The sequence below is a fragment of the Nelusetta ayraudi genome, unplaced genomic scaffold, assembly GCF_046127955.1.
Source record: "Nelusetta ayraudi isolate G7.1 ecotype Tasmania unplaced genomic scaffold, CSIRO-AGI_Nayr_v1 ptg000092l, whole genome shotgun sequence".
NCBI classification, from domain to species: domain Eukaryota; kingdom Metazoa; phylum Chordata; class Actinopteri; order Tetraodontiformes; family Monacanthidae; genus Nelusetta; species Nelusetta ayraudi.
In genome coordinates this window covers 249,779-272,727 of record NW_027466142.1, presented here as the reverse complement: position 1 = coordinate 272,727, position 22,949 = coordinate 249,779, and the positions used below count along the sequence as shown (strand labels likewise).

General features: G+C 48.6%; 1 protein-coding gene across 1 annotated transcript; it reads left to right on the top strand.

Annotated features, from left to right (window-relative positions):
* On the top strand, positions 1-22,007 carry htr7c (5-hydroxytryptamine (serotonin) receptor 7c). The gene is made up of 2 exons (XM_076047174.1): positions 1-1,483; positions 19,828-22,007. The coding sequence occupies exons 1-2, from the start codon at positions 1,026-1,028 to the stop codon at positions 20,576-20,578; spliced, it is 1,209 nt and encodes a 402-aa protein (XP_075903289.1). The 5' UTR covers positions 1-1,025; the 3' UTR covers positions 20,579-22,007.
* Positions 22,008-22,949: the final 942 nt, after the last annotated feature.

Here is a 22,949-nt window from a genome sequence, read left to right as displayed (position 1 = left end):
TATTGGCTGTAGGTGAGAGTGCAAGTGCAAATGGTTGTTTGTCTTTCTATGTGGCCCTGCAATGAACTGGGGACTCCTGGGGTGTCACCTGCTTTCAGAATGCGGGAGGACAGCGGGTTATGAAAATGAATGAATGGATAATACATTTGTTTGGATATAGCCGAAATAAATACAAGAAATGTATACTTGTTCCACTTTTAACCTCCTGGGGTCCTTCCGTGGTGTATCCTGAACTGAACAAATTAACAAATTTCACAATATATTTAATCTCCACTTTTGCAACCGTAAAATCCGGGGTGTGAACTGATTCTGGCAACACATGGATGAACAGGAGGCATCGTTCAATTTGTGTTCTGAACGGCAGACTGCATTTTTAATTGAAAATTCAAAGTTGAGAATCGGCTTGACTGCTCGGAGGCGGATTGCTCGGCAACTGGCGAATAGAAGGCTCGCAGGAGGGGAATCCTCCGACTTCCTGCGCAGATAATCACACAGTTATTCATGTCTGTGGGTGCTCGGAGCTCCGCTTCTGTCTGTGCGTCTTAAGTCATGCGTCACGCGGAATAGGTGCGGTTTGCGCAGCGCAATGCCCAAAATAGACTATATCTGTCCTCTTGCTGTAGTGATAAAACGCGCACCGACGAGCGACGCTACCTCGGAGACACCAAAGGGCTTTTTCTTTTTCTTCTTCTCTTTTTTTTACTCTTTACGTTTTAGTTTTTGACCGGGGAGTTATTATTTTTCTCCCCCTCCTTTTCCGGATGGTGCGCACACCCACATGACTCCCTCAGCCGGCTCATTCTTAAAACCGAGGATCAGCTGGCAGTGTCAGTGAATGGTCGGGATCTCCGAGCTGCAGCAAGCCTCCATCCAAAAAAACAAACCAAAAAAAAAAACAAACCTCCCCCGAGCAGGAGCCGAGCGCGCTGCTTGACACAATCCAAACAGCTATGTGCGTAATTGGCACAGGCGAGGCGTGCCTTGCAACGCTGGCGAGATAACGCTGCCCCCCTCCCCGCGCCGTGATGTTCAACACTTCGGCAGTTGAGCAGGCTTCAAGCAAGAGCGAGGACATCTCCGAAGTTATCAATGGCACCCTGCAGCTCGTCCTGGTCACCATCAGCCCCACAACCATGTGGAACGCGTCGTGCGGGGAGCAGCTGCAGGACTTCGGGCGCCCGGAGAAGATCTTGATCGGAGTGATGCTGGCCATGATCACAGCGGTGACCGTGATGGGCAACACGCTGGTGGTGATAGCCGTGTGCGTGGTGAAGAAGCTGCGGCAGCCCTCCAACTACCTGCTGGTGTCCCTCGCGGTGGCGGACCTGTCCGTGGCCATCGTCGTCATGCCCTTCGTGATAGTGACGGACCTGACGGGCGGCAAGTGGCTCTTCGGCGAGGTGTTCTGCAACATCTTCATCGGCATGGATGTTATGTGCTGCACCGCCTCCATCATGACCCTGTGCGTGATCAGCGTCGACAGGTGAGCGCAATCACCCACCCTCTCCCTACCTCCAGAAAAGACAAGAAAGCAACTACAACAATTAAAAGAGCTAAAGTTGGCGCTTCTGCTGCTGCGGAGCTGTCCTGAAGCCTGCCAATTTGCAACCAAAACCTAGCGCACGCGATGCCCCCTGCACGGGGACATGCACCCGGTCCTACACCCTGAAGTTCCCTGAAGGCAGGAGCGTGCACGGCGCACGCCGGGCAAACCCGAAGGTCTGTTTTGGCGCGGGAGGATGGCATTTTAGCGGGTAATTAGCGACCGTCGTTCCTCGCATGGTCGTGCTGCGCAGAGCAGTCAGCCAGAAAATTAATATGCAGCCTGTGATTAACTGAATCACTCCAAGTGAATTTGCTGGACTGGACAGTTGGCAGTGTTGGAAGACGTGACATCTTTCGATGCATCAGTTCTCATAAAAAAAAAATAAAAAAATACTGATTTTGTTTTCTCCCCTGTATCCGAGCGAGATGAGGCTTCCTCTTACGCTGCTGCCTTGCATCAACTCATCCTCATCCAAAATTATTTATGAAAAGAGGCTTCCCATGTGAGGCCCTGCAGGGGTTGTCTCAGATCCTTCATTAAAGGGAAGCCAGAGTGCTGGTGTGGTCCCACAGCCGTCCACTCTGTGCCTCTGCTCTCTCCGGGGTCGAGCCTGATGCCTCGTGACAATTGCCCACTACTCCCAATCAAATTAGAAGTCACGTGGTGGCTGTGACTGATGAGCCCGGGTCACTATTAAAGAGACAGGCGTCTGATTGAAGTATTGATGAGGTGACCGCCTCCCCGACCTCGTGTCCGTCCGTCTGACATTTCTGCGGTTCTTGTGAGATCACGGGGCGCTCAAACTGAGGAGAGCTAATGATATTACGCAGGAGAGCCGGACCGCCGGCACGGCGCTGTGGTGCTGCGTGTTTTCTCCAGTCAGCTGTGGCGAGGCTGACAGATGTCTGAGTGGTTTTTGGCTGGAGGGTGGTTGGATAACCGCATCAACCGGGGCCAAAGCAGACGGGCTCTTTAAGAGTTTGGCGTTTGGGGTCGCGGGGCTCTCTGCTGCTAAATGAAGATGGATGAGGAGCGCTTGATAATGTAGGTCACCTGCAGTCACTCACTGGTAAATGAAATTCGCTTCCCATGCATTCTCCTGCAGCAGGTGCGCTCCTGTTAACTGTGTGCGCTGAAATTGCCAATCAAAGGAGAGGCATTCATTTCCATAAAAGTTGAAAGAAAGTGTCTATGCCCACGAGATGGAATATAGTATATGATAGAACATTCTGCAATGGAAACATCTTTTATCACATCGTCAGGTCAGGTGATCACAACATAAGTGCCACTAAAAACTGGAGTTACCATAAAAGTCACTGTCTTTTCCGTTGTGTTTCCTGTACTATCCATGCCAGGCCAGTAGTTGGCGCTGTGAAAACATACCACGCAGGAGCAGACAAAGACGAAAACAAAAACTGCTGCGTTGCTGCCGTAATCAAACAAGACGATGATGGCAAAATGTCTTTGGTTCTTCTCACCTCGCAGGTTTTTGGATCTGTAGGTTGTTTTTGGAGAACAAACTAATCACAGGTCCCCGTGTTTGATGTGTCAGAAGCAGATGGTGTTTCAGTGCCTTTTAACGGTAGACTGGTTGAATGTCTGGCATCATTGTTTGTGCTTGGTAATAAAGGCAGAACCAATCAGGAAGCCTGTCATCTCACATGCCCGCTTCTTTTGCGCACAGCGTCTGTATTTGAACCTGACCAGTAGTGAACAGCGCCCCTGTCTGGAGCTGGTATCCGCTTGTCAGTGTGGTGAATCGGCTCGCCTCGCTGTAATGGCCAATAAAATAGCTGGCTGGGAAAGAACCAATGGACCCAGCGTGCGTTGAAAAAGAGAATCGATTCGATCTGGCGGTGCCGAGTTGGAGCCTGCGAACCCTCTTGTCACAGGGCAGAGCGTTTCACGCTGAGCAGCATCCGAGTCACTTGATTATTTGCATCGTCCGCTGGAGCCGCGGAGACACCTCCGTCAACTGCAAATTGCCTCAAGCTGCACGAAAAACAGGCGTCCTTCCAATTACACAATGCAGGCATGTGCTCCGACTCTCAACTCGAGAAGTGTTCAAAGATATGACAGGTGCTACATAGACACGGGATCTGCTGTAAAACGGACTCTGTCATCAAAAAACTTCCCCTCAAGGACGGGGAAAGGGTGACCATAAAGTAAAGCTGAGGCTCGGAAAAGCGCCATCAGAGGTCTTTGTTAGTGGTCCTCGCAGAGGAGGTGACGCGCCGTCATGTGGACAGCGTGCTGCTCTGGGGTTCGGGACTTGGCAGGGTTGCGGTGCAGATACCCAGCATGAGTTCAACCTCTCTGTCAGTCACCACCCACTTCAAGCAGGAGTCTAAATCACTGCCAGCAGAAGCCATGTGGCCATGAAAACACAAAGACTTGTTTACAGTACTTGACACAGCGTCTCATAAAGACGCAGGCTCAACAATCAAGTTAAAGGTGACCTATTATACTCATTTTCGGGCCTTTGTATTTGATTTCTGGCCCCCCCCAGAGCAGCAACACCCGAGTGAAAGCTTTGTAGATTTGTGTATCTCGCTGCATCGCTTCCTCGTCTTACCTGCATCCCGCGTAAACGGTCTGTTTTACTTCACTCCACCCCTGAGCCCCCCCGTGTACACCTCCCGACCAGCCCACTCCGCTGTGATTGATCACACTCTTCGTCGCTGCTGAGCCACACTTCCTCAGTTTGCCGGTGCGGGAGTTGAGAGTAAACAGCACATTTTAGGAAAACCGGCACAATTTAAACACTTACCGTTGGGAAGGCTTCACCCTTTTTACCGGCTAATCCAGCTTCGTACGGACCCAGCGTGGGCTGAGTTATGGCCGCAAGGTGGACCGAAGGTCCCTGGACGTTTTTTGTGCCTTCCGTGTGCCCGGAAATATATTTTACTTTTTGAACTTTTGAACTTTTTTTGCGAGACATTTTAATAGGGCTTAGAATGATTTCGTTTCATACTGTTGACTTGTATGAAAACACTGTCCTAGCAGAGAAAACATGGACGCTGAAACGATCACTTCAGTCATAGAGTCGTTTATTATTAGACAAGAATATCTGAACAACCTAAGTCCGCACAAAGCACAAAGCAGGAAGAGCTCTATACAGCCAATGTTAACATGCGGGCAGTGAAAAAATTGCAATAAGGAGCGAAACTTGCAAGTCGCTGCCTCTTCAGTTTCGCTGCCAGCGAACACAACACACAACACACAACACATGGTTGTACGTTGCAAATAGTCTTAAAACTAATGTTGCAGAGCGGGGGAGGGCGGAACCAATCTGAGAGTATGCCTGAGCTTGGACATGAAAGGAAATCCGGAACGCATTCACGTCAATGCGTTCCCACTATTAAAAAAAACTCTGTGAACAGAGCGTTCAGAACCATGCCCAACAACTTGCAGGGCTCACGTCCAAACGCATGAACCTCATTATTTGACGATTTCGCATCGTTTGACACTAGGATTCAACATTGTAACAGTATTTAGAGCTCAGAAAAGTGGAAAAGCATAATAGGGGCCCTTTAACATACTGCAGCGCTGTAAAGGTCGAGACGAGATAGAATTATCTCGGATTAAAGTACGGGGGAGAAATAGTTATGACTTGGTGCTTTTTCATTAAGAAGGTCAAAGTCATTTCTGACTCGTAGAGCTCCAGGAAACATTGTATTTAGCCCTCTGTTTACAGCGTCCTGCTAGAATTCAGGAGCTTCCTGCCGAAGCTGATGCTGCCTCGGACCTTCCACATGCTGAGAAGGAGACAAAAAAGAGAGTGGTCTCAGAGAGGAGGTGGGGCCAACACCTGGCTTGGTGTGTTGTCACTGGCCTCGGACGCATTCACAGCAACCAATCAGATGAAGTGAAGTGAGTCACGGTGTTGAGGCTTGTCATTGGCTGTGTTTGTCTGTCAGTCTTTTTTTTTTTTGCACGCAACAACAGGGTTCACCATCCAAATTCAACTCTGAAAATCTTGCAACTCTTGCAAGAATCGGCTACTCGTTGACCAACCGGTTATGTATCAGTATCGGTCGGAAGATTCAGTATTTCAGATGAGCCAAGCAGCTTTTGGGATGAGCAGCATCCCAAGCGGCAGGTGTGATGTTTTCAATTTTGGCCCGGGAACTGTCAGTCTGGTTGAGCGCCTATTGCGTGGTTCCTGAGGGGGGGGGGAAAGAAAATTTTAGTGGCATTGATTTTTTTCCTCCCTCCCGTCTTCTTCTCCTGTAGGTGTTAATGCTGATTTGCGCGGCTGTGAAAATCATGCTTATGGATGAGTAGCCATTCACCACCTCCAGCACCACTCTGCTGCTTCGGCTACTTCTGCTGCTGCTGTTGCAGCGCCGCAAATTGACGCTGACATGCGGCAGCACTGGGCCCCAGTCGCACCGGGAGTCTCTAGTCTCCGTGACACCCGCCGCCTCTGTGTGTCAGCGGATGTAGGTCCCGCCACCCTCCGTCTTGCAACCAGACATCCCAGAATACCGTCCGTCGGGTGGATGAGGCCCTCCAGCGTCTGTGCCCATGTACCTAAAAAGAAGACGTCTCTCTATTGGCTACACCCCTCTCCCCCGGCCAACTTCCCTCCCCTTACTTTCACTCAGAGTAATGTGCTGTATGCTCAATAATTCAAATGTCAAATATAAATGATTTATTCACAACGGTGGGAAGAGAGCCTTGTCCTTCTGGTGTTGCTCCCGCGGTCGTCTAAGAAAAGACCAAAAGAAAAAAAAAAAAAAGTCGGCGGAGCAAATCAAACAGAGGCCCCAGCTCGACTCGACTGTTAGGGAACTTGAAGAGAGAAGACGGATGTAGGTCAAGAAAAATATCACATAACTGTGGCTAAGTAAACTTTTTTTTCTCCCCTCCCTTCCACAGGCTGGAGGAAATAATGTGTAGGTGTGATCAAACCTCAGCGCATCTCCTGCAGGGGATTTCAGCCAGAGAATCGCACTCTCTCTCTCTCTCTCTCTCTCTCTATCTCGCTCGCCCGGGCCGCCCCGCCCACCTGCCAACTCGCACGTCAACGGCGATGATGCCTGAGTTCACACGTAGCTCCTCGCCATCGACCCGCCCCAACCCCATCTCGTAGTATTTTTTCACAAAGTCGCTGCTCTCAGGGTCGTCCCGGGAGGATTGGCGGTGGCGGCGGCGGCGGCGGCGGCGCTCACGGATGGCTTGACCCCGGCTGATGCATCAGCGGGTAATGCGATGTGACGCCGTAAGCTCCCGTCTGCGTGTATTCACTCCACACCTCACTTAAAAAGGAAGAAGAAGAAGAAGAAGAAGAAGAAGAAGAAGAAGAAGAAGAAGAACCTCCACAGAGGTTTTCGGACACCTTCCTGCTAGAGCGGCGTGATCAAAGGCGGTCCGCGCCTGTGGAGGAATGCTAAATCGGGACAGTGAGTGTGCGCACCGCCGTCGTCCTAAACCGGATTTTACACTGATTTCCTCAATCCTGTGATCACGCGCAGCACTTAGAGAGCGCGCTGCTGCCTTTTCTGAGATCTCAACGCCTCTTGACGCTACGAGGGCCGCTCGCTACAAGCTGTTTTCCAAGAGGACAAACCCCTTCCATTTTTTTTCCTTTCGCAAGACGGGCGCCGCGTTCAAATTTGAATCCGGCGGTTCCAGCGTTAACGAGCGCCTCCTCCGGAGAGAAACGCTGCGATTAAAATAAAAAATGCAGGGAAGAGGCGAGTTAATCATTGATAGGCACCGCTTGAGCTATCAGCTCCAGCGCAGTTGCCATCCTGTTTGACTGTCTGTGTTTAATTTGTGGCGTGAGGCCACTTGGGATGGCAAATTGCCCATGTGGTATCATGGGCTGCTGTGGGTGAGTGTGTCAGTGTGGGAAAGAGATCCCATTGATGACAAAACTACAGCAGAGAGGACTCAGCTGTTCATGGGATGTTCATTTGATCCGTTCCAGAAACAGTTTTCTACGTCCAGGCGCACCTGCAGCCTGTGATTGATTCATTAACTCTATTGGCTACCTGCTTGGAGAACCATCTGCTGTCCCTGCAGTGTGTCGTCACAGAGCGCAGTCTTTTTAAAATCGCATGTATTTTTAAATGAAAATTTGATAAACAAAAACTGTACGTCAACACAAAAAACGATAGCAGTGCACTGCGTTTTCCTATGATGAACTCCATCACGGGTCTTTAAATGGAAACCGTGTGTTTTACTGTGTTTCTGTTATCTAGTTGCCGAGATTGTGCCAGCTTGTCAAGGCTATTTGTTCAGCATTGGAAGCAGTGGGTAGAAAAGGGCAAAGTACTCGGGGGCTTAAGCGTGGTATAAATCAGGTGGCCACAGGGTCCATTATTCATCAAGATTAAACAAAGGGCCGGCGAGCTCTTAACCGTCAGTGAAATAATGACTCTCCTGTCGAAGAGGCCGAGAGGGAAACACCCATCATCCCCTGAATGGCTGATAATATGACTCGTTTATTAGCATTCTGCCGCGGCTGTAGGAAAAAAACATTGTTCACGTTTTAGTATGCGGTTCCTCTGGCCACACCGAACGCATGGAATGAATGCTTACGCTGTCCATTAGTACGGCCGGGATAAATAATTCATGGCAACTTCTCAAGTTAACTTTTCCAAAGTCCCGGACTGCACAAAAAAATTCGCTTCACACCGAATATTTTTGGAGCGCCCGGAAACAAGACAAGTCCATCTTTGACTCCCTCCACTTTTAAGAGACCCTCCCATTATATTATATTGCTGGCTCCGCCGTATGAGACCATCCATATATGTAGGAGGTCCTACAGGGCATCAGCTGGAGCGGAAAGCTAGAATCTAGAATTTTGGCAGGAGGCTGTAAACAGAGGGCAGAATATGTTGATATGATTTCTACAGGGCGCTTCCATTCTGAAACTTTAAGATTTCAAAGCTCACATTCTGCAGTGATGCACAATTCCATTGCATTAATTGTGTTGCCTTTAAGCCAGAATTTCAGATTGGAACATTTGAGGGACGCAGAGTTAAAAAAAAAAAGAAAAAAGCTTGATCCTCATCCAACTCGGGCTCCAGCAGCCGACAGTGCTCTGTGTTTTCTCTGGTGGTGCTGATCTGAGGCTGCGACTCTTTACCGCTCCGTTTTAACGTCGGGTTGACTCGCGAGTTTTGCCCACTTTACAACATATCCTAACGTTTTACTTCATCTTCTCTCACTTTCACACCATCTGCTCGAGCATACTGGGCCACAAAATGTTGCGCAGCTCTCTCTCTCTCTCTCTCTCTCTCTCACTCTTTCTCTCTCTCTCTCTTCCTCTCTCTGTGCGACTCCTCAGCAGACAAACTGCTCTCCTCTCGCTCCGGCGCTGCTGGATGCCGGCTGAGGAGTTGGTGGCTTCACCCCTGGCGCTGTGAGCAGGGTCTGAGCTCCAGGCCGCGGGCGAGATCCTGGAGCTGAGAAATGACCACGAACTGGGTCACTGCACTGCAGGCAGCACTGCATGTGCATGTGTGTGTGTGAGAGAGAGGCAAAAGTGGGAACGGGTGATACTCAGTGCAAAACAATCTGACCACAAGGCTCCACTCAGTTCACCGTTACAAATGAGTGCGGCTTCTTTTTTTTTTAATAAAAACAAACAAATTGAGGAAATTCCTTGGAAATCCTGGAGATCTGTGTGGTTTGAAGATATGATTTCTTTTTGTAGAGAAATAAGAAATCTTTGCTCTCTGTGTTGTTGCTTTTGCATTCTTTTGACGCGGCAGGTTCAGCTTTTTCTGACTTAACAGACTGAAAAGTGTGGTGATCTCTGTCTTTATGGGATAAATTTGCTCTCGACAGAAGAAACGGACCGCTCGTAGTGACAGCCAACATGGGGCCACACTTGCAAAAACCAATCATTACAATCGTCAAAGCCACTCATCCGACAATGCGGCCCAGAGAGCATTCAGGAATAACGACCTGTCAAATGGTAGTAATTGCAGGAAAAAAAAAAAAAACGCAAAATGTTCATTTTCAGACGATTCTTGGTTCAGCACCGTCTTGTGGGATCAGATGCGGCCTGTAAGTCAGTGAGTGTGTGGGATTCACGGCGTGTCGCTCGACGAACAAAACAGGCGAATTAAATTTCACCCGCAGTGGCTGCAATCAGTCTGGATTAGAGCGGAATATCGGAAGACAAAGCAAACAAAAACAAAGCCCAAAGTTAAACAGCTTAAAAAATTCATAGGGTGTTTACACGCAGCACAGGCTTTGCTTTGCTTTGCCAGCCCGGAGGCAGCGTGGCAGCGGCGGTGGATGGTGTGGGCGTGTCTGTGAGGATGTGTGCAGGGAAGTGAATCCGCTGAGATGAGAGTGCCTGTACTAAATTTACTCAATGGAAAGTTCAAAACGTTTTTTTTTTTTTTTCTCCCTCGTCGAGGTAAAGGGGGGAAAAAAAAACCCAACAACCTCTCGAACGAGAACCACGAGTGCCTTCGGCATCTCTGCAGCTACATTTGTTAGCGCCAACATCGGTAAAAATCAATCAGACACGACAGTTTTTTTTTTTTTTTTTAGCTGGTATTCCATTGGTTGTTCAGGTAGGAGCTAATGAGACGAGAATCACACACACACACACACACACACACACACTCACACACACGCACACACACACCTGTGATTTGTTTTTCCTCCAGATGTTTGCTCGACTCGACAGGCTGTCAGCGTCTGCAGCACTTTGACAGTGACCTTTATCGGAGCAGATTACTGCCGTTGGTGTCACTGGCTTGTTTCCTCAGCAGTGTTTGCGCCTTTGAAACCAACCTGGATCTCGACTCCTCCTATGAAAAAACACAATGATATAGCCTGTGAGTGTGTACCAGACACATGTTGAGGTCATGGTAGTGCGGCAAACTTGATTGTGGCTGTTACTTTAACCAACTTTAGGTGAGAGGAGATTTTTCTTCAGCGCCAGTGCTCAGCGCACCACGCCATTGATGCTCCTCCTCCTCTCATCCCCGTGGCTCCGCCCCCCTCATCCCCCGTCTCGTACGCGAAGCAACAAACACCCACTGAGTGAGTGAGGAACATGTGTGGAGTGACACTGTCAGTGTATGATGACACAAGCGTGTGAATGACAAATAAACGAGTCACACATGCTAAGAAGCAACAGTAGGTTTCTATTGGTCGCCACTTTTCAGTATAGAATAGAATAGACTAGGATAGAATAGAATAGAATAGAATAGAACACCTTCATTAATTCCACGTTGATGAATTTTGCTAATTACAGCAACAAAAAGTATTGCAAAGAGAAGGAAAAATGATATAAACACGAGTGTCACATGACAAGACACAAGAGTTACATGTTATGAACAATTGGATTATTTACAGTTGTCTACCTGATGCCTGATCTAATAAGTGTTTTATGTTCACTTTATAAAACTCAACATCAGTTACTTGGAGTAGAAAATGACTGGGTAAAAAAAAATCTGTGTTGAGTGAACGATTCCTTTAACAACCTCAAGTTTAAACAGATACCAATGGACTAAAACAGTGACATTATGCCTCCTCAGTGCACAGATCGACGTGAAGCCGAATCCACTGATGACCTGAGCTGTATTTCATTTGATATCGAGCGATGGAACACTCGGCTCCTGGCCGACGCTCGGTCGTGCCTGGAACAAGTTGAGCGCGACTCCTCCTCGCTGTCCCAAGTCATTTGCCGAGCCACGGAGTGATGACACATAATAGGCCTGTGTGGCTACTTCAGCTACACCGACCGCTGGCGACGTGCCAAATTGGAAGGCAGGCAAGGCAGGCAAAAAAAAAAAAAGAGAAAAAAAAGAGGAGCTGCCCGCGGTCGCCTTGGTAACGAAAACTCTCCAACTTTTTTTTTTTGCTCTCCTCCCCGAAAAGGTCAGGAGCGAAAGGGGAGGCGGCAGCGCAGAGTTGCGGTTCCTCCCACACAGCCCAGACTTCCTGGAAGCCTCGCTGGCTTTTGGGACGGCGTCCTTGGCGACGGCACCGAGGGGAAGGTGACCAAGACGGAGGGGCTCTTCACACGGCTGCTCTCACATCATCCTGACAGCTAGAAAATGAAAAAAAAGGAAAAAGGAAAAAGGGGGAAGTGGGGACGAAGGACCCGGCCGTGGCACAACTCGCCTTCCGTGGCTTTCGGAGGAGCGGCGGTGTCGTTGCGCTCATTAATATTTCAGAGAGAGAGTTTTTGGCGATCCTGCTGTAATGGTTACCGGGAGAACACGCAGGCCGTCGGTGGTGAATCACTGGGTGAAAGTGCAGACGAGGGATCCCTCCTCCATCCCGAGCGCAGGCTCGCTTCCTTCACAGCCGTTAAACACTTCGAGGGGAGGCAGGGGACTGTTCTAACGCCAGCGACGCACATCTGGAAGTCACTGTGGAGGTCTGAGAGGAGAATGAAAAGGAAGAGGAAACAACAACATTGGGCAAGTGTGTCAGGAGCAGGAGAGAGTGAAGATATCAGCTGCTTCATCCAGGCTGGGTCTCTCCTGATAAGGCAGCACCTTAAAAAAAAACAACATGCACAGTGCTGCCGCCTCACGGCAAGAAGGTTGTGGGTTCGATTCCGGGCCTGGGGCCTTTCTGTGTGTAGTGTGCATGTTCTCTCTGTGTCTGCGTGGGTTCTCTCCGGGTTCTCCGGCTTCCTCCCACACTCCAAAAACATGCACGTGAGGTGAATTTGGAACTTTAAATTGACCGTAGGTGTGTGAGTGTGAATGGCCCTGCGATGGACTGGCGAGACTTGCCCAGGGTGTCACCCTGGTGTCGCCTTATGACAGCTGGGAGAGGCTCCAGCAGACCCCCGTGACCCTGAGCTCAGGAAGAAGTGGGTATTGAAAATGGATGGATGGATGGATGGATGGATGGATGGATGGATGGACTTTGCAGGGCGGCTGGGTCGCTGATGTTCTTGAGGGAGAAAACTACACTAAACTTTTGAAAGAAGAAGAAGGAGAACTTGCCGCCAGTCTTAGTGGAAGCCTGGCGGCATTTTCAGGCCCAAGGCTTTTCTGGGCTCCTGATTGGCCTGTGGACACAAAAAGTCGACGACCCCAAGGTGACATACTGAGCAGTGAGCGATCAGGCAATAATCCGGTGGTTTGCTAATCCGAGTGAGAGACTGAGACTGAGCGAGTTCGACTGAGGACGACGCACAAAGAGGAAAAAAAAAACACACACACACACACACACACACACACGCACACACACACACACACACACACACGCGCGGATGCTGCTGAAGAATCAAAGAAGACGAACTGGCAGAGACGACAGGAGACGGAAGAAGATATATATAGAGACACGCGTGCACACACACACACCCACACACACAGGTGGAAATCACGAGGCACAGGTGCAAGGCGTTGGCGAGCGGCAGGTAATCACGCAGGAGGGAAGGACATGACCTGGAGCGACAACAAAAACACACATCAGAAAAAACCATCAGAGGAATAAAGGAAAAGTGACGGCAGCTCAGGGGCTCATGTCACAACTTTGAAGCCTCTCCGTCTTGGACTCCAGCGGAGCAGCTTTGCTTGCAAAGCATATACGTGTGTAAAAAGCCTCTCCAGAAACAGCCATGTGTTTAGCCCTCTGTTTACAGCCTTCGGATAAAACACTCTGTTTCACGCAGTGATTCCCACTAGACTGGATGCTTTGTGGGATGTATTAAAAACCAGGTGGTATCAGAGGGGTGGAGGCAACACTTGGACAGGGGTGTTGACAGCAGCATGGAGCTATCAGAGCCCATTATGATGTCACAAAGGGCCAGTTTTCAAAACTCTGTACGCTCTCTCTGGACTAACAGGAATTAATCCAGGTTTTGGTCCATCCTGCAAGTGGCCATTGGATGTCGCTGTTCTTCGTACGATGGCCAATCAGGAGCTGCAAACAAGCGCTCCTGAAGCGCCTCCAAGAGCCTCAGACGCTCCTTCCTCCAAGGTCTCTCGGGCCGCCATGATCAGGATGAAAAGGTCAAACCGTTGGTGAGTCTGGATGATGTGGACTGCGTCTGCTGGGACGCCGGGCTGCGGCTCCGAGTCAGCCGAGCGAGACACGGAAACAATGTTAAATAATGTGTGTGATGGGATTTTCAAGTGGTGATATTAATTCTTCTTTCCAGGATCCCAGAATGCATTGCTCCCACTGTACTCAGCCGTGTGTTGCCTCAAACTAGCCGCCGACGGAGAGGAATGACCAAAGTTAAACAGGATAATCAGGCTCAAATATAAGTTTGACTGGAACGAGGAAGTGAAGATGAGCGGTGGGAAGGATCAGCTGCTGGTCCGACTCCCTTCGTACTGATTCAAAAGCTGAAAAATCTGAATGTAGCATTCAGTTCCAACAAGCGCTTGGAAGAGAAGATCTAGTTTTGTGGGTAGATGGAGGCGCTAGCGCTGCTCTGGAACATGACTGTAACAAAACGAGTGATCACCATGGCAACGTACCGCTCGCAAAGTCGATATCAGGGTTGGCGATAGCAGTTTACTTATTTATTTATTTATTTATTTATTTTTTGGGGGGTGGATATTTATGAAATGGATGAGAGCAGATACTTTGGACTCTCCTCGTCTGTCGACGCGCATCTGTTGTTGGTGTTTGATACCAGCAGGTTGCGGCGCCTTTTGGGGGAAAACTGGAGCTAAAATAGCTTCCGCCTGAGTTTAGTGTTGGCTGTGTGGCAACACATCCAGCAAGTGCTTTTCCTTCTCCCAATTTCTACATTGCCCTCTGCCCCTTTTTCAAGTTTAAAAACCCAAAAAACTTAAAGGAGCGCTTTACTGTTAGAAAGATGAGTGTCGTTAAGCATCAGTGCGGTTAAAATATGTTATGTGTTTAAAAAAATGAGGTGCAAACAGTCTTATATACCGAAAGAAGAGAAAGCTACCACAACTGCACTGTGCTGTACTGTACTGCCGGTATTGTAACTAATCAAAGCTTAGTTGCAATATCTCTCAACAGATGGCGCTGTGACTGTGATGTTACTTTCTTCTCTAAATCGTTTCGGCTCCTCTAACTCTGTGCAGTGCAAAACTTGCTTTTCCTGAAGTCTGAAAAGCTGAACATTCTGCATTACTTGGTTAAAACAAACAAACATGCTGAGGTCTTTCAACCATCAATTGATAGCCGGCTTGCAGTGTTTTCAGGGGCTGCGTTTCCCTTCTGAAACTGTGACCCATGGACTTCTGAGTGATGCAGGCTTTGAAGAGGACTGAGACTTGTACACTACACGCTATCGCCTTGCAAAAATTAGCAGCGACTGAAACCTGAAACAGGAAACTGAGGCAAACTCAACAGAGACGCGTGTGTTTTTCTCTCTCTGCGTGGTTTTGAGGTAACGACTCGTGTGAGTGTATCCTCCTAACAAAAGCGTCCGCTTGTGCTACGATGAGGCGGCCGGGAGTTGCTGTAATTATGATGTGTGTGTGTGTGTGTGTGTGTGGAGGGAGGGTGGACGGTTTCAGAGCCGGCGACAAATCACTGAGGCGATTATTTGCTTTTTGTGTCTGACAGCGTTTCAAGTCTTCAAGGGCAAAGACGCATCAGAACAGAGACGATTACGTGCCGCCTGTCACTCAGACACTGCCACACTCCAAATGTGAGATTGTCAGTGGCGACGTGTCGGTACAGTCAGACTGTGTGTGTTTGTGTGTGTGTGTGTGTGTGTGTGTGTGTGTGTGTGTGTGACACTGTCTTTCAGTTTTTCTTTCTTTCTTTCTCTCTTTTTTTAGGCATTGTTGTTGCATCGAGCCTCTGATTCTGTATCTGCAGCTTCCTGCAGTGGAAAAAGAGCTTTTATTTATTTGATTTCAAGCAGCTTCCAGCTGTATCTCCTGGAATACAGAGAGCATATAAGATAAGATTGCTTGACAGCTCTTTGTCTTCACACAGGAGAGGGACAGAACTGTGATCCTTTACTTCCAGTCTGGCAAATCTGATCTCGCGGCGACTCGGACCAAAGATTAAAAAGGCTTTTCAAAAGCCTCCAGTCACCAGGTTTTTGCTGTGAGTTTTGCGCCGCGCAATGTCAGTGAGGTGCAGTTTTGCAACGACTGCCTCCCCCCTGAGCGACGGCAACAACAAAAAAAAAAACAAAACTGTGTTCTTTTCTTCTCTCACCTTTAGCGAGCGTTGTGCTGCGAGTTGTTAGTTGTAGCAGGTTTTATTTCCACTGCAACGGCTGCAAATCGCCATCAGCGAGCTGTCACTGCTGGCTGCTGCAGAGGTTTTCTGTCCCTGGTCGTCACATCACGTCTGTCTGTCTGTCTGTCTGTCTGTCTGTCTGTCTGTCCGTCTGACAATTGTGTAAAGGTTTTGCCTGAGCTTTGGCTTGGAGCTGCAACTGTGCGTGTGTGTGTGTGTGTGTGTGTGTGTGTGTGTGTTTAATTATAGTTTTACTATTTTAGTCATCTAAAAGACACTTAAAAACAACATTCTCATTCTTTGTCTGCGCAAACTGCAGTGTTCCATGTGATAAAGGATTATTGTTATTTATTCTAAAGGCCACAGAAATCAATCAGCACTTTAGACGTGACGGTCGATTAAGCTCATCGCCAGGTTGTTAAAAGAAGAAACAACGCTGCAAAAGTTTCACCACGGCGCCGTCCAAAGAGCACGACTCAGAATAATAATAATAAAGATAATAGCGATAAGCTCCCAGACTTCTTGCCAGACAAAAGGTTTTAAAATGAAACTAAATGTTGATTGTTTATCCATTAACCTTGCGGCCAACCTTGGCGCGGAAGTCGTGCCTGCGTTTTGCCGATGCAATGTAATTAAGATACAATTATGGGACAATTAGGCCATTAGCGTGATCTTTGTATTATGAAGGCAGAGACACAATGGTGGAGGAGGTGGAAGAGGAGGAGAAAGATGTTGAGTAGGAGGAGGAGAAAAAGGAGGAGGAGGAGGTGCTGGACGAGAAGGATGAGGAAGGAGGACGAGGAGGACGAGGAGAAAGAGGAGGAGGAGGGGAAGAAAGAGGGGGGTAGAATGAGAAGAAGGAGGAGGAGGAAGAGGAGGAAGAGGAGGGGAAAACAGCCTCTTGTTGATCTAACTGGCTAAACTTTAAAGGTCTCACACGAGTCGAGAAAAAAGCTCCTTCTTCTTCTTTGTGATAATCAGCCCATCGTGATGTCACAAAGAGCACTGCTCACTCAGTCACGCCTCTTCTGGGTCAGTGGCATCAACTCCAGCGGGGCCTTGGCTCCGCCTTCTGGGGCCGCTCTGTGTTTTTGTGTCCCTCCGGAGGTGTGGAAGTGTCACTTTTATCTGCAGGCTGTTAACACAGGGCTAACTAACTCAACTAAACTAACTGAATATGCTGTTTTCTGGAGTTTTTTTTTTCCGTGGGGGTCCATAATGTTTACTATCACAGGTGACTCAGGCGCATATATAAATTCATAGGCGTACATAATCTCTGTGTGGCTTTCATCTCAAACAACACCAACCTCCCGGGAGACTTTTCCTTTTTTTTTTCTTCGCTGGCAATTTCCCGAGCACCTTCTTGTACATGCGAGCTAAAATAAGCGTCCGACATTTATTCACAGACGGTTTGACACTGGTCTGACCCACACTGGCACTTCTCTAGCTGCAGGTAACAGACAAATCTGAGGGAGGAAGTCCGTCCATCCGTCCGTCCAAGGATGACTCACTGACTCTTATGCAAGAGTCTCCAGGAGAAATGATGGTGGGGGGGGGTGGTGGTGGCTTGCAAACAACTACTGCTGTCTCTCCTTCATCATGGAGGAGGGGGAGGAGGGTTTAAAAAGTCGGTTTACAAAGAAGGAAAACAAACGGTTGCGTCGGAGGAGCCGGAGAGATGAAAACATCCCTGGAGGTTGAGGAACCCCAGAACTGTCGCCTGGAGCTCATCTGGCGCCGCTTCCTTCTTGGTCCGTCACTAATGGCCTGGAGAAAATGCATCGATCCAGCTGATCCGTGTCGTGCAGCACGAAATAAGTATTAAGAACTGCTTCTTAAGAAAAACAAAAACAAGCAAAAAAAGACATTGGCTCGCGCTGTGAGAAGTGAAGCTTTGATTCAGGTCTTCGACTCTTTGTCCACAAATCAAACTCACTTTCTCAGCACGCCCCCCACGCCGCCCCCCCAACACACACACACCATTGCACCCCAACCCACCCAAAAAAACCCTAAAATGGACAACTCTTCACTTTTACCACAGGCCTTTCTCTTCAGATGCCCTCAATTGCGTTGACATCGGAATTTTAAGTACGTCTGGGAGCTCCAGACAAAAACTAAATTGGCTGACCATCTGCCCCGTTCCCGTTACTTCCCTTTTTAGGTGAACCTGTTCTCATCCTTTTTTTCATTCTTTTTTTTAATGCTCTCCTGCCCCGAAGCCGTTGCAAGCTCAGTAAATATTTTAACGTGTATCTCCTCGCAGATTTAAAAGCTTTGAGGGGTTTTCGAGGGGACGACTGTCGCAACGTTTCCGCCCTCAACTTTCACCTCTGCAGTCACGCAGCAGTAACGGAGTCGCTCCCTGCAAGCCAGCCGGCGGGTGCCCGAGACGCGTCATGATCCCAGAGGGATGCAGCAGCTGAGGATGTGGCCTTGAAGCCCCTAAGACAAGGAAAATACCTCCACCGCTGGAGAGCGTCACTGGAGATAAGTGTGTCAAGGAGCGGTGAAAAGGTTTTCCTTGCAGCTTCGTAAAAAATGTCTGAAAAAAAATCTGCAAGTTTTAAAAAATAATAACTTTAAGACTGTTTACACTGTTCATTTTTGTTATTTCAAATTAAGAAAAAAAATCTTGACACTGACCGAGGAGAGCTATCACTTGTGACAACAAACAGCAGATTTTGTGCGGACCTTTTGTGGACCAAGAGGTTAAGGTCGGATTATTCTCCTTTCTTCAGAGCTTGTTGATGGATAACCGAAAAGCAAAGCAAAAGATTTTGCGTAATTTCTTGGGAATTAAAAATAAATGAAATAAGACTGTAAAAACGGCCATTAAAGAAAAGGAGACGAAACAACAGAGAGATGAAGTTGACATAAAGTCTCAGGGGAGTCGCCTATTTCTTCTTCTTCTTCTTCTTCTTCTTCTTCTTCTTCTTCTTCTTCTTCTTCTTCTTCTTCTTCCGGACGACAGACACCTGGTTTGATGGCTCTGAATCCTGATGTGAGCGGCCGACTCACTTTAACCGCTTTTCTCAGAGCGCTCAAGTCAATTTATTTAGCCATAACTTTTATGGAACGCAAAGCGTGTTTGACGAGCATGTTTGTGTGTCTTTGCGTGACTGTCACACCCATGGCCGGGTGTGAGGTGCAACATCCTCTCGACACATGGCGGCACAAGTGCATTTTCTTTTTGTGTGTTCCGGGCCGTGACCTGCACGAGTGCAGAAGAATTTCAGAATCACCGGAGCGCGACGAGACCAAATCGCTGAGCTTGTTTTCCAACCAACCAATTCCTTCTTATCCAGATGGAGCGGCCAATCAGGAACGCCGCCTGGAGAGCCAGAAAATAAATAGATGGAAATCTGCTTTAATCAGTGACGCACTGGCTGCTGATGAAGCCGACGGGCAGTGAGCCAAAGAACAAAAAAATAAAACAACCCAGAGATGCACGCACAGATTCATCATTTAGTGAGATAAGTGCCTCCTCCTCCCTCCTCCAAGTTCTTTTTGTCCGAGTCGGAGTCGTTCACACCTCGCCTTATCTTTATTTTTCTGACACCTCCAGCTGGGATTTGAAAGCGCCCAGCAGCACGTTTGATTGATGGCTCGCTAACTACCTGCAAAGCTTTTCCCAGAGCCGGAGAGGGACAAATAAAAGAGAGTAGGTTCCTCCGGGGCGAAAGGCGATGATGGGCGACCTTTTGTGCGAATTTCTGTCTTTGTCTATGAACAAACTCTGAGTGTTCATTTTAATAAAATAGCTTTCGTGGGTGATGCAAAGATGTTTTTTGTGTTTTTTTTCCTTTTTGTTTCCCCAGATAAACCTGTTGTATGGGTCACTCACAGCCGCTATCAAAGCCGCTTCAATCCACAGTTAAAGTTGAAACAATTGACAACAATCAACTTGAATCGGTTCATAAAATGATCCTGAATCAAAGCTGTTTGTTTCCTCAAACGTTTGAGAACATTTTACTGGTTCTGTCATTTGGGCCTTTTATAAATGCTCCTCCCTCCCCAATTCAAATACTTCAAATACTACAATCATTGATTGGTCGGTGACAAAAACAATGGCTGCTGTGCTCCGCTGTTGAGCAGCTTCCCGGAAGTCGCTGCTGATGTGTTTCTTCTCCTGATGTTTTCCTCCTCCCCCGCAGATACCTGGGAATCACGCGGCCCCTCACCTACCCGGCGCGGCAGAACGGTCAGCTGATGGCCAAGATGATCCTGGGCGTGTGGCTGGTGTCGGCCTCCATCACGCTGCCGCCGTTCTGCGGCTGGGCCAAGAACGTGCACACGGCCGGCGTGTGCCTCATCAGCCAGGACTTCGGCTACACCATCTACTCCACGGCCGTGGCCTTCTACATCCCCATGCTGGTCATGCTGGTCATGTACTACAAGATTTTCCGGGCGGCGCGCAAGAGCGGCGCCAAGCACCGCTTCACCGACCTGTCCCGCCGCGAGCGCCTGGAGACGGTGGCCAACGAGGCCGGGCTGCGCATGCAGGGCCTGAAGCCGGGGGGCGCCGTGGCGACGGCCGACGACTGCGCCTCGCTGTCCCGCCTGCTGCACCGCGAGCGCCGCAACATCTCCATCTTCAAGCGGGAGCAGAAGGCGGCCACCACGCTGGGCGTGATCGTGGGCGTGTTCGCCGTGTGCTGGCTGCCCTTCTTCATCCTGTCCACCGCGCGGCCCTTCATCTGCGGCGTGGAGTGCAGCTGCGTGCCCATCTGGCTGGAGCGCACGCTGCTGTGGCTGGGCTACGCCAACTCCCTCATGAACCCCTTCATCTACGCCTTCTTCAACCGAGACCTGCGATCCACCTACCGCGACCTGCTGCGCTGCCGCTACCGCAACATCAACCGCCGGCTATCGGCCGTGGGCGTGCACGAGGCGCTCAAGGTTTGAGAGAAGGTGCCGGGGTCGGAGAGACCGACGTTAGCAACATTAGCAACGCTAGAGACACCCTCGTTTGAGGGGTTTTCTTTGTTTCCGTCCGGTTGCACTCGGTTGCATGAATGGGTGCGGCGGGTGCAGCAGCAGCGGCAGCAGCAGCAACAGGCCTGTAGATAAGACAAAAAGTGACAGAATGGGAGTCTCTCTCTCTCTCTCTCACTCGACGGCCGCTCGGCAAAGAAAAGAGAAAAAGACGACACCATCGCATCGATGCGTGTTTGTGAGTGTGCGAGAGTCACATGTCCTATTTTTTTTTGGATGGTGGGGGGGCCGAGGGGGTCTACAGCTCGCTTGATGGGCCATTCAGGGCGACACTCGGAGTCGATGCGACGCGGCGTCACCCCAGCTGGCGACGGAAGGAAGCGGCATGTAAACGCGATCGATAATCGTCCGGGCCGTCAAGGTCGGTATCGATCCACGCTACGAACACAGAGGTCGGATCCAACGTGGGAGTATATTTATTTGATGCCGACAAAAGATGTCCTCTGGAAACTTTGTGGCAGGTTAAAAAAAAAAAGAAGATTATTTATCGCTGATTTCACGTCAACGTTTTGAAATATGTCCCTTCACTGAATTTTAGCGAGAGCACCTGAGAGATTTTCAACAACGTTCCGACGACGTGGGCGGACGTTGTGTTTGTGTTACGGTGCACTTTTTTTTCTTTTGAAAATTCATTCATTAAATCTGAGTGTTGCTGTTGACAAAAAAAACAAAACAAAAAACCTGTGAGTGGTTGGTTGGTTCGGTGTCTTTTTGAAACGCGTTTGTCCTTGTGAAACATTGATCATAAGAGGTTTTGGAAAGTAAAAAAAAAAAGTTAATTTTTTTTTCACGTTTTATACCAAATGTGTAAAACATAAAAACACTTGTTTCTAAGAGATCCCAATGCTATGGACTTTTATTTTGAAAAGCTCTCTTTGACGCTGCTGTCAGTTTTGTTTTGTTTTTTTTACTTGTCCCACAGTTCAATGATGAATTGAGCTTCAATTCCTGGTTGTCATTTAACACTGTAAAATGACTTGATGCTGTTTTAGCAGGTAATCTGGGGTACTTTTTCTTCTTCTTTTGTTTAATTCCAGTTCTTGGAACGGGAAGTCGTCACCGCCACCTTCATGTTCTTGACTCGACCTGCAGCTGAAGCCATCCATGTCAAACCAGAGTCCGCCGGTTGAACGGCGCCCCCTCTCTGTTTTCTACCTCGAATTCTTCGGCACACTGTACACCTCCAGTCGGATGTTCCGCCTTGGCGTCGTTTTGTAACTGACCTGCTGATTTTGTATCGTTAACAAGAACGACGTGTCCACGGAACTCTGATACTCTGTTGTTGCGGCTGCAGTGGTCAAACGTTTCATCGTTCTGTAAATAAAGGCACAATTGTTTAAAATATCCCCCCGGTGTTGCCCTCAGACGTTGCCGTTTCATGCACCCATCATCGCTTTGTTATGAATGTATTGGAGAGACTCCACATGGGTCTCCTGGCTTTCTGGCTCCCCGCAGAGCAACCTCATTATTCGGCTGATGCACAGTTTCCTGTGTGAGATCCATCTTCGTCACTGTCTGAATTTATAGGTCAGGGAGAGACGCGGAAGACACTTTAAGAACTATTGTTCTCAAGTCTTTCCTTTTTTGCTCCTTCTTTCCATTTGCTCCTCTGTGGCGTCTACTAGTTTTCGGGGCCGCTGAACCTGAGAGAGACGTCTCTGTTGTCTGTCCCCTCGGAGTGAAAATCTTTCTTCCAGAGTCTGTGTGACAGCTCTCTCCTTGCTAGCAGGACTGCGACTGTCCTCCAGAGATGCGTTAGAGGCGGAGTCTGACCCGGGTCATGTGCCCCTCGTCTTGTCGTGCGGCTCCATGGCTCAAAACCCAACATGTGATCCGTTCAAAACTTGTTAAAAAATATCAGAGCGAGGCGCCATGCAGCCCACAAGAGTTTGAATGCCCACAAGCAGCGATAACAGTAAAGTCTCAGGCAGTCAGTCAAATGGAAAACTCGACGTCCTGACAGATTTGTATTTGTACACCCGAAGAAAGCTGTGTTTGCTCTGAGTCTCGGGTGCTCACAGAGGTAGAAACCTAATAGATATTTTACTTATTTTTTAATTAGGGTGAAATGAAGTCCAGCTCAAAGCAAATTTGTGTATATTATATTTCCTCTTTTTTAAATGTCATTAGTACGTAGCGCTCACTTACAAGAGTACATTCACTGTGGTAGATTTTTGGCATTGTCATTTTTTGTGTACGTTTGTAAATTTCTGACCAATCTGCTTACGGTGGCGAAGCACATCTACTGAAGAGCAATACGGACATAACACCAGTGTTGTAT